This window comes from Bombina bombina, chromosome 2 (genome assembly GCF_027579735.1).
Source record: "Bombina bombina isolate aBomBom1 chromosome 2, aBomBom1.pri, whole genome shotgun sequence".
Classification (NCBI taxonomy): domain Eukaryota; kingdom Metazoa; phylum Chordata; class Amphibia; order Anura; family Bombinatoridae; genus Bombina; species Bombina bombina.
In genome coordinates, this window is record NC_069500.1 from 1,093,966,124 (window position 1) to 1,093,978,350 (window position 12,227).

General features: G+C 38.6%; 1 protein-coding gene across 2 annotated transcripts in view; it reads right to left on the bottom strand.

The window, feature by feature from the left end:
* LRBA (LPS responsive beige-like anchor protein) overlaps window positions 1-12,227 on the bottom strand; it is a 1,331,662-nt gene that overhangs the window by 111,791 nt on the left and 1,207,644 nt on the right. Inside the window, exon 40 of one of the 2 annotated variants that reach the window (XM_053703733.1) lies at window positions 10,170-10,347. In XM_053703733.1, coding sequence (XP_053559708.1) covers window positions 10,170-10,347 — 178 coding nt within the window. Of the gene's footprint in view, window positions 1-10,169; window positions 10,363-12,227 lie in introns of both variants that reach the window. The other variant, XM_053703731.1, reaches the window with a different exon arrangement.

The window sequence follows — 12,227 nt, forward strand, 5'->3', positions numbered from 1 at the left end:
CGCAACCCGACACACAAAGCCTCGGTCTAGGGAAGTTAATGTGCACAATAGCGCTCCACTCATGATCTAGCCCTAACTAGGTATCATTATTTACTTAACTCCAATGTAAGGTTATGATGGTTAAAGAAAAGAAAATTTGACCAATTTCTGATCTGTTTCACTTTTGTGCAGTAAATAGCCCTGCAATTATTTGTCAGCAGCTGTGACGTGCATGATGGTAGCGGCTCTGCACCAGAAGCTGGAGCAGATGCTGAATTGGCAGCAACTTCCCATGTCACTATGCAAAACGAGACAGCAAGGAGTAGCCTTATCTGAAGAATACAACCATCTGTGCCTGGGGCAAATGGGAGCTAGCCCTATGTGCAAGTGTTCTAGGTGTATGTTGTTACAAACATGGCAAAAAGTAACTATATGTTTACATTTTAAAAAGCAAATATGTATTTCAGATTAGAAGTTGTGTATACATACTGTATAAACAATATCACAAAGTAACAATAGACTTATTTTGTGCATACCTACTGCCTTGCAAATCTATAGTCACTGTTCATTTACCTCAGAAATGCACAAAACACATAACATAATGTAAGCTTGCCCCTGTCAGCACATCTATAGTATTTCTGCTATGTAACTTGTTTAGCCAGGGGGACAACAACAAGAATTTCTATAATAATAAGTCAGCAAAATTTTGTTTTTGTTTTTTAACATGAAGAAGAGTAGTATGAAAATGTAGCCCAGTGAACAGTATCATAAAAAGGTGTCCTACGGTAAAGAACATTTGCTATAAATTGTAGCAGAAAAGAAACCAAGAGTAATCAATAGGGAGACTATGTCAAACGCAGTCCATTTCTTTCAGAAATCAGCCACTTCATTAAATATTAGGAAGATTCATTCTACCTTTGGCAAATTAAATCTTAGAGGTCAGTAGGACACAAAATAAGTTGGCTCCACCAAAAAGATTATTGAACAGAAGGTTGACATGCTTCCAGCTGCCTGGCTTTTAAAGGCATCAGCTACCTCATCACCTTATACTGTATTAATGGTCAAGGAATAGGGGCCTGGAAAGATCACATTATCAGAGGTATGATTATATTTAGTTTTTTACTGGTCCACAATGACATGCAATTAACCAAGAGACATACTAAAGCAGTGACAAACATTGATAAGTATCTCATATATCCCCCTACAGTTTACAGAATACTCTGTCTATTAATCTTTCATTTTTCAGAATAAGAAAGGAATGCCAACTAGCACCATATTACCTCTAAAAGTATGGGAATACTAAAGACAAACACCTAGATTACGAGTTTTGCTTTAGAGGCTATGCGGTGCTAACGAGCAGTTTATGCTCATCGCTCACTTACAGACAGCGCTGGCATTACAGGTTTTTACAAACCAGACAAGAAGTGAGCGTTGAGCAAAATTTTGCTCATTACCACACTCCAATACCAGCGCTGCTTACATTAGAGGTGAGCTGGTGTAACGTGCTCGATTTCCACATAGGAATCAACGGGGAGAGCCGGCTGAAAAAAAGGCTAACACCTGCCAAAAAGCAGCCCCATTGATTCCTATGAGGAAATAAAATTTACATTTACACCTAACACCCTAACATGAACCCCGAGTCTAAACACCCCTAATCTTACACTTATTAACCCCTAATCTGCCACTCCGGACACCGCCGCCACCTACATCATAGTTATGAACCCCTAATCTGCTGCCCCCAACATCGCCAACACCTATATAATATTTATGAACCCCTAATCTGACGTCCCCACTTACCTGCACTTATTAACCCCTAATTTGCCGCCCCCAACGTCGCGGCCACTATATTCAATGTATTAACCCCTAAACCTAAGTCTAACCCTAACACCCCCTAACTTGAATATAATTTAAAATAATTTAAATAAAATTACTATTATTACCTAAATAATTCCTATTTAAAACTAAACACTTACCTGTAAAATAAACACTAAGCTAGCTACAATATAACTAATAGTTACATTGTATCTAGCTTTGGATTTATTTTTATTTTACAGGCAAGTTTGTATTTATTTTAACTAGGTAGTTAACTAGGTAGGTAGTTATTAACTATTTACCAACTACCTAGCTAAAATAAATACAAAAATACCTTTAAAATCAAATCTAACCTAAGTTACAATTACACCTAACACTACACTATAATTTAATTAATTCCCTAAATTAAATAAAATTAAATACAGAAAATAATAAACAAATTACAAGATTTTTAAACTAATTACACCTAATCTAATCCCCCTCACAAAATAAAAAGCCTCCCCAAAATAAAAAAAGCCCTACCCTACACTATATTACAAATAGCCCTTAAAAGGGCCTTTTGCGGGGCATTGCCCCAAAGTAATCGGCTCTTTTACCTGTAAAAAAAATAAAAATAAACCCCCCCAACATTAAAACCCATCACCCACAAAACCACCCCTACTCTAAAACCCACCCAATACACCTTAAAAAAAACCTAACACTAACCCCTTGAAGATCACCTTACAGGGAGAAGTCTTCATCCAACCGGGCCGAAGTCCTCAACGAAGCCGGGAGAAGTCTTCATCCAAGCTGGGCGAAGTGGTCCTCCAGATGGGCAGAAGTCTTCACCCAGACGGCATCTTCTATCTTCATCCATCCAATCAGCCAATAGAATGCAAGCTCAATCCTATTGGCTGATTAGATCGTCAATAGGATTGAACTTTAATCCTATTAGCTGATTGCATCAGCCAATAGGATTTTTTCTACCTTAATTCCGATTGGCTGATAGAATTCTATCAGCCAATCGGAATTGAAGGGACGCCATCTTGGATGACGTCACTTAAAGGTACCTTCATTCTGTGTTAGCCGTCGGATGAAGAGGATGCTCCGCGTCGGATGTCTTGAAGATGGACGCGCTCCGCACTGGATGGATGAAGATAAAAGATGCCATCTGGATTAAGACTTCTGCCCGTCTGGAAGATCACTTTGCTCGGCTTGGATGAAGACTTCTCCCGGCTTCGTTGAGAACTTCGGCCCGGTTGGATGAAGACTTCTCCTGGTAAGGTGATCTTCAAGGGGTTAGTGTTAGGTTTTTTTAAGGGGGTATTGGGTGGGTTTTAGAGTAGGGTTGGTTGTGTGGGTAGTGGGCCCTTTTAAAAGGCCCTTTTAAGGACTATTTGTAATTTAGTGTAGGGTAGGGCTTTTTTTATTTTTGGGGGGGCTTTTTTATTTTGTTAGGGGGATTAGATTAGTTGTAATTAGTTAAAAAATCTTGTAATTTGTTTATTATTGTCTGTAATTTAGTGTTTTGTTTTTTTGTACTTTAGCTAATTGTATTTAATTTAGGGAATTAATTTAATTATAGTGTAGTGTTAGGTGTAATTGTAAATTAGGTTAGGTTTTATTTTACAGGTATTTTTGTATTTATTTTAGCTAGGTAGTTATTAAATAGTAAATAACTATTTAATAACTATTGTACCTAGTTAAAATAAATACAAACTTGCCTGTAAAATAAAAATAAACCCTAAGCTAGATACAATGTAACTATTAGTTATTTTATTTAGATTTATTGTAATTATATTTAAGTTAGGGGGGTTAGGGTTAGACTTAGATTTAGGGATTAATAACTTTATTATAGTGGCGGCGACGTTGGGGGCGGCAGATTAGGGGTTTAATAAATGTAGGTAGGTGTCGGCGATGTTAGGGACGGCAGATTAGGGGTTAATAATATTTAACTAATGTTTGCGAGGGGGGAGTGTGGAGGTTTAGGGGTTAAAATATTTATTATAGTGGTGGCGATGCCCGGTTCGGCAAATTAAGGGTTAAAAATTTAATTTTAGTGTTTGCGATGCGGGAGGGCCTCGGTTTAGGGGTTAATAGGTAGTTTATGGGTGTTAGTGTACTTTTTAGCACCATAAAACTCTTAACTACTGACTTTAAAATGCGGTACCAGTCTTGACAGGAGAGGGTCTACCGCTCACAGACTCGTAATACCGGCGTTATGCAAGTCCCATTGAAAAAATAGGATACACAATTTACGTAAGTGGATTTGCGGTATTTCCAAGTCTGGCCAAAAAAGTGAGTGGTACACCTGTACCTGCAAGACTCGTAATACCAGCAGGCATTAAAAAGCAGCATTAGGACCGGCCAACGCTGCTTTTTAAGTCTAACGCAAAACTCGTAATCTAACCGTATGTTTTTTATAACTATCTTAAAATATTTAAGTTTGGATATTAGTTTTAGCACCTTATCTTGAGATGCTCAGGGAATATTTTCATGTCAACTTTTTACAGTTATGCTGCATCACTTTCAAGTGATTTAGCATATGAGTAGTTTGTCCCTTTAATGCTGCACATTGTCCTATAGAAAGTGGCTTTGCACAGTTTGGAGCTTAGCATCTGAAAAGATTTGGAATCGGGTAGCACATTTTTATGCCCCTTGAGGTACTCGCTTATATAATCATCTTTGCATCTGTCTAAATAATATTCAGGAATATAAAGGTTTTTATTAACTTGCCCCTTAGATCTGCTGCCACTGTGAACAATACCACCTCTAGGGGTGATACTGATTAGCAGATATAAATAAACAATAACCACTTTTGCAAATCTCAGGTCATCTTATGTGTGCTTCCAAATCGCAAGTCATGTTATGTGTGCTTCCAAATCGCAAGTCATGTTATGTGTGCTTCCAAATCGCAGGTCATGTTATGTGTGCTTCCAAATCGCAGGTCATGTTATGTCTGCTTCCAAATCACAGGTCATGTTATGTCTGCTTCCAAATAGCAGGTCATGTTATGTGTGCCTCCAAATAGCAGGTCATGTTATGTGTGCCTCCAAATAGCAGGTCATGTTATGTGTGCCTCCAAATAGCAGGTCATGTTATGTGTGCTTCCAAATCGCAGGTCATGTTATGTGTGCTTCCAAATCGCAGGTCATGTTATGTGTGCTTCCAAATAGCAGGTCATGTTATGTGTGTTTCCAAATCTCAGGTCATGTTATGTGTGCTTCCAAATAGCAGGTCATGTTATGTGTGCCTCCAAATAGCAGGTCATGTTATGTGTGCTTCCAAATAGCAGGTCATGTTATGTGTGCTTCCAAATCGCAAGTAATGTCATGTGTGCTTCCAAATCTCAGGTCATGTTATGTGTGCTTCCAAATAGCAGGTCATGTTATGTGTGCTTCCAAATCGCAGGTCATGTTATGTGTGCCTCCAAATAGCAGGTCATGTTATGTGTGCTTCCAAATAGCAGGTCATGTTATGTGTGCTTCCAAATAGCAGGTCATGTTATGTGTGCTTCCAAATAGCAGGTCATGTTATGTGTGCTTCCAAATAGCAGGTCATGTTATGTGTGCTTCCAAATAGCAGGTCATGTTATGTGTGCCTCCAAATCACAAGTAATGTTATGTGTGCTTCCAAATAGCAGGTCATGTTATGTGTGCTTCCAAATCGCAGGTCATGTTATGTGTGCTTCCAAATCTCAGGTCATGTTATGTGTGCCTCCAAATAGCAGGTCATGTTATGTGTGCTTCCAAATCTCAGGTCATGTTATGTGTGCTTCCAAATAGCAGGTCATGCTATGTGTGCTTCCAAATCGCAGGTCATGTTATGTGTGCTTCCAAATAGCAGGTCATGTTATGTGTGCTTCCAAATAGCAGGTCATGTTATGTGTGCTTCCAAATAGCAGGTCATGTTATGTGTGCCTCCAAATAGCAGGTCATGTTATGTGTGCCTCCAAATAGCAGGTCATGTTATGTGTGCTTCCAAATAGCAGGTCATGTTATGTGTGCTTCCAAATAGCAGGTCATGTTATGTGTGCTTCCAAATCGCAGGTCATGTTATGTGTGCTTCCAAATCTCAGGTCATGTTATGTGTGCCTCCAAATAGCAGGTCATGTTATGTGTGCTTCCAAATCGCAGGTCATGTTATGTGTGCTTCCAAATCTCAGGTCATGTTATGTGTGCCTCCAAATAGCAGGTCATGTTATGTGTGCTTCCAAATAGCAGGTCATGTTATGTGTGCTTCCAAATAGCAGGTCATGTTATGTGTGCTTCCAAATCGCAGGTCATGTTATGTGTGCTTCCAAATCTCAGGTCATGTTATGTGTGCCTCCAAATAGCAGGTCATGTTATGTGTGCTTCCAAATAGCAGGTCATGTTATGTGTGCTTCCAAATCGCAGGTCATGTTATGTGTGCTTCCAAATCTCAGGTCATGTTATGTGTGCCTCCAAATAGTAGGTCATGTTATGTGTGCTTCCAAATAGCAGGTCATGTTATGTGTGCTTCCAAATAGCAGGTCATGTTATGTGTGCCTCCAAATAGCAGGTCATGTTATGTGTGCCTCCAAATAGCAGGTCATGTTATGTGTGTCTCCAAATAGCAGGTCATGTTATGTGTGCTTCCAAATAGCAGGTCATGTTATGTGTGCCTCCAAATAGCAGGTCATGTTATGTGTGCCTCCAAATAGCAGGTCATGTTATGTGTGCCTCCAAATAGCAGGTCATGTTATGTGTGCTTCCAAATAGCAGGTCATGTTATGTGTGCTTCCAAATCTCAGGTCATGTTATGTGTGCTTCCAAATAGCAGGTCATGTTATGTGTGCTTCCAAATAGCAGGTCATGTTATGTGTGCTTCCAAATAGCAGGTCATGTTATGTGTGCTTCCAAATAGCAGGTCATGTTATGTGTGCTTCCAAATAGCAGGTCATGTTATGTGTGCTTCCAAATAGCAGGTCATGTTATGTGTGCTTCCAAATAGCAGGTCATGTTATGAGTGCTTCCAAATAGCAGGTCATGTTATGAGTGCTTCCAAATCGCAGGTCATGTTATGTGTGCTTCCAAATAGCAGGTCATGTTATGTGTGCTTCCAAATCGCAGGTCATGTTATGTGTGCCTCCAAATCGCAGGTCATGTTATGTGTGCTTCCAAATCGCAGGTCATGTTATGTGTGCTTCCAAATCTCAGGTCATGTTATGTGTGCTTCCAAATCTCAGGTCATGTTATGTGTGCCTCCAAATCTCAGGTCATGTTATGTGTGCCTCCAAATAGCAGGTCATGTTATGTGTGCCTCCAAATCGCAGGTCATGTTATGTGTGCTTCCAAATCGCAGGTCATGTTATGTGTGCTTCCAAATCGCAGGTCATGTTATGTGTGCTTCCAAATCGCAGGTCATGTTATGTGTGCTTCCAAATCGCAGGTCATGTTATGTGTGCTTCCAAATCGCAGGTCATGTTATGTGTGCTTCCAAATCGCAGGTCATGTTATGTGTGCTTCCAAATCTCAGGTCATGTTATGTGTGCTTCCAAATCGCAGGTCATGTTATGTGTGCTTCCAAATAGCAGGTCATGTTATGTGTGCTTCCAAATAGCAGGTCATGTTATGTGTGCTTCCAAATCGCAAGTAATGTTATGTGTGCTTCCAAATCGCAGGTCATGTTATGTGTGCTTCCAAATCGCAGGTCATGTTATGTGTGCTTCCAAATCGCAGATCATGTTATGTGTGCTTCCAAATAGCAGGTCATGTTATGTGTGCTTCCAAATAGCAGGTCATGTTATGTGTGCTTCCAAATAGCAGGTCATGTTATGTGTGCTTCCAAATAGCAGGTCATGTTATGTGTGCTTCCAAATCGCAGGTCATGTTATGTGTGCTTCCAAATCGCAGGTCATGTTATGTGTGCTTGCAAATAGCAGGTCATGTTATGTGTGCTTCCAAATCGCAGGTCATGTTATGTGTGCTTCCAAATAGCAGGTCATGTTATGTGTGCCTCCAAATAGCAGGTCATGTTATGTGTGCTTCCAAATCGCAGGTCATGTTATGTGTGCTTCCAAATCGCAGGTCATGTTATGTGTGCTTCCAAATCGCAGGTCATGTTATGTGTGCACACAGAATCTCCAAACATGCCTGCTCAGTTGTAAATCTGAACCAATCTGTTGATCAGGTAAACACTAACAAGTCACAACTCTTGATATAACAAATGAATGACACTAATCGGATCAACACACTAAATCATCCATTTATTTGTATAAAAGAAAAATCTGGAATACATTACACACTTGCTCTCCTACTGAAACTCCATATATTGCTTACTCTGCAAATCTGTACTACAATGTTATATGTCACTGAATAGCTAAAATTGGCAAATTAAAAAAAACACCAAGGAATTGTAGGTGATTATCTTATTACACTGACATTACAATGGTCCTTGACTAATGCTAAGAGTGAATAAATTTACTCTTGCTCCAAAATTTCGCACATGGACAGCTATCATTTTTTGTACTAATGTTGCCATAGTTCCTGGGATAAAACAATAACTGTCTTGGCTAATAATGATTTGTGTCAAAATATTTTGCTCGAGTACCCAGTATACCTAGCTTAAAGCATGCAGTTTGTCTCAAAAGGCACATCCACCAGCCTCAAATCTAATGTATTTTTTTATTTTCCTTTCTGGTAAAAATACTTTTTAAAAACTGTTTTCTCAGATATCAAAATATTTTTCCCTCAGATAGGATCAACTATTCAAAGGTAAGAGCAACATTTTTGGTTCTTGAATCTGTACCTGCTACCTACAGAAAAAAACACCATATGGAGCATCTTGACGTTACATATTTGTAGTAATTAGTGATGAAGGAAATATTTGTCTTTGATGTGTTACTCTTTCTAGTAAACCTGGTTTCTTATCCCTATGTGTGTTCATACCTTTCAATACCTTTCAATGCAAGAGATAGAAGGCTAAGGCTAGAACATGCAATATTTCCATATCTGTATTCATGGGATCTCAAAGGGCCCATGCATAATTGGTTGCAAAAAATATTTGTCTTTTTCAAACTGGTAATGTCAGTGTTATATAATCAACTTTCAACTAATCTGTCTTCTTTTTTCCTTCCTTTATTTAATATTTCTCTCATATTACTATTAGTTGGAAACTCTACCTTATTTTCATGTTACAGGAGTATCAATAAGGTTCTTCAAAAGGTAGATGTTGCTGGATCTACAATCCCAAAATATCTGTTATGCAATGGCTCAAGGGGCTTAATACAACTTTGAAATAGATTGCTATAGAAACCCCTCTACCAATAATGATTCATAATGTTTCAGAAAGTTTAAAACTGCTACAAGTGATTATATGCAGACTACTGCTTCAGATTATGCATATATGGGTTTACATTAACTGTTTAAAGTAGTTTAATCCACAAAGGCATAGTTTAACAGCAGTTTATTTTCGAATGCTATATTATGACATATTGTTATGTTTTCACATTAGTTGAGATCAGTTTTGCATGTTCAGATAGACCATATAAAACAAGATAAAAAAAATCTCTTATATTCTCCTCTTTTTATTCCTATAAAAATACTATTTAAGGGTAAAAAATATTAACCTACAAAACTGACCTTGTTTATTAAGCCAGTCATTTAACAAAGACAATTCCCTCCACTATACGCAAACCCCACATTCAGACCTAATATGAAATATGCTTCTATGTATATGTGTAAATATTTATTTTCATAGAAGTGATATAATATAATTTACATCTCTTCACTGGGTTCTTTGGTAACTTTCTTAAATACACCATCCAATGCTACACCATCACCACATTTGCTATATTACCAAGCTCCAATAGGAGGGACGCCTGAAAGTTTGCGCTCCTCAAATTTAAGGGTTGTGAAACATTTGGTGAATATGTTTTCATTATGTACCAAGCAATACACAAAAGTAAAAACATTTTTTGTATGTCTATTCAGTTTTCTTTTTTTCATGTCATTAAATAAAAACACTTTTTTTTATTTAAAGTACCTATTAATTTAATTTTACAAGGATATTTGCATGTAATCTAAAGAAAAAAAATGTATGTGTCTGGTGCAGATAATGGTTGCGATATAGCCATGAGAAAGTAATGAATATTAATATTTTTGCTGCATCTTTAGTGAAAATGTCAAACTGCCAAATAATAAATTTAATTGTACAAAAAAACAACAACCAACAAATGTGAAATAACAAAAATAAGATAAAGCTTTATAGGACTCCTCAAGATGGCAGGAAATAGGCCAACACATTGAGAATTTTGTTCATCAACCAATCAAACATCAGGACATTGCTTATGAAGCATACAAGTAGACTAAATAGCAGTTTTCAAATTATAATGGTGTTGAAATTCCAAAACTTATATTTGTCATTCTCGAACTTACCGGGAAGATTGTGCCACTTGTTCACAGCAAACAGCCTGTTAGCAGTGACAGTAATAACTGCAGGGCTCGCCAGTCCAGGCTGAGTGTTGGCTGCGACGTGAGTGACAGGAGAGTTGGAGGGGAACTTTAGTACCATGATCACATCGTGCTGAGCTTGGTCTGTAAACATCAGTGGAGTCTGCAGGAGGAGATACTGTTGAGTAGGCACAACAAGAATCCACATACGAGCGATAAGAAGGAATTAAAAACAGGTAGATGGAAACGAGAGAAAGAAAGATAGGAAAAGAAAAGGAAGACCTGATTATAATAGAGAAGAGAATAGCATAAGCAAGCATGAAGTAAAGCAAAATAGCAGCAAGTCCAGCAACTGGCACGTACAAATGTGTTTTATAACTTGACAAAAGAAACATTGCTGAAAATATTTGTTTGAAGCTGTCGATCATGATTAAAATTTGCCCGAAAAGCAGATTTTGCTAACACAATTAGGTAAAAAAACTAAATTTATGCTTACCTGATAAATCTCTTTCTTTCTTGACACGGTAAGTCCACGGAATCATGAATTACTCTTGGGAATATCACTCCCGGCCAGCAGGAGGCAGCAAAGAGCAGCACAGCAAAGCTGTTAAGTATCACTTCCCTTCCCACAACCCCCAGTCATTCGACCGAAGAAAAAGGAGAGAAAGGAAATAACACAAGGTGCAGAGGTGCCTGAGGTTTATATAAAAAACAGGGAGGGCCGTGGACTCACCATGTCAAGAAATAAATAAATTTATCAGGTAAGCATACATTTTGTTTTCATTCTTAAGACACGGTAAGTCCACGGAATCATCAATTACTGTTGGGAATATCACTCCCGGCCAGCAGAAGGCGGCAAAGAGCAGCACAGCAAAGCTGTTAAGTATCACTTCCCTTCCCACAACCCCCAGTCATTCGACCGAAGAAAAAGGAGAGAAAGGAAAAATAACACAAGGTGCAGAGGTGCCTGAGGTTTATATAAAAAACTGGGAGGGCCGTGGACTCACCATGTCAAGAAATAAATAAATTTATCAGGTAAGCATACATTTTGTTTTCATTCTTAAGACATGGTAAGTCCACGGAATCATCAATTACTGTTGGGAATCAATACCCAAACTAGAGGACACAGATGATAAGGGAGGGCAAGAAAGGTAACCTAAACAGAAGGCACCACTGTTTGCAGAACCTTTCTCCCAGAAGAAACCTCAGCCGAGGCAAAAAGCAACAAATTTATAGAATTTAGAAAAAGTGTGCAAAGAAGACCAAGTCGTAGCCTTGCCAATCTATTCTACAGAGGCTTCATTCTTGAAGGCCCAAGAAGAAGACACCGCCCTAGTGGAGTGAGCTGTTATTCTCTCAGGAGGCTGCTGTCCAGCAGTCTCATAAGCCATACAAATAACACTTCTCAACCAGAGAGAAGGAGAAGTGGCAGTAGCTTTCTGGCCTTTACGCTTTCTAGAAAAGCAAACAAACAATGCAGAAGACTGACAAAGGTCCTTTGTAGCCAGCAGATAGAATTTAAGAGCCTGCACAACGTCTAAGTTGTGCAACAAACGTTCTTTATGAGAAGAAGGATTAGGACAGAGAGAAGGAACAACAATTCCTGATTAATATTTCTGTTCGAAAAAACCTTAGGAAGAAAACCAAACTTGGTACGGAGAAATGCCTTATCTGCATGAAATATGAGATAAGGAGAGTCGCACTGCAAAGCTGAGAGTTCACAAACCCTCCAAGTATAAGAAATAAAACCTTCCAAGATAATAACTTAATATCTATCGAATGCATAGGCTCAAACGAAGCCTGTAGAAAAACTTTAAGAACAAAGTTAAGACTCCAAGGTGAAACAACAGATTTAAAAACACAGGCCTGATCTTGACCAGGGCCTGAGAAAAGGAATTTACATCCGGCACGTCTGCCAGACGGTTGTGCAACAAAATAGATAGAGTAGAAATCTGACCCTGAGGGTACTGATATACAACCCCTTCTCCAGGCCTTCCTGGAGAAAAGATAAGATTCTTGGGATCCTGACTCTACTCCAAGAAT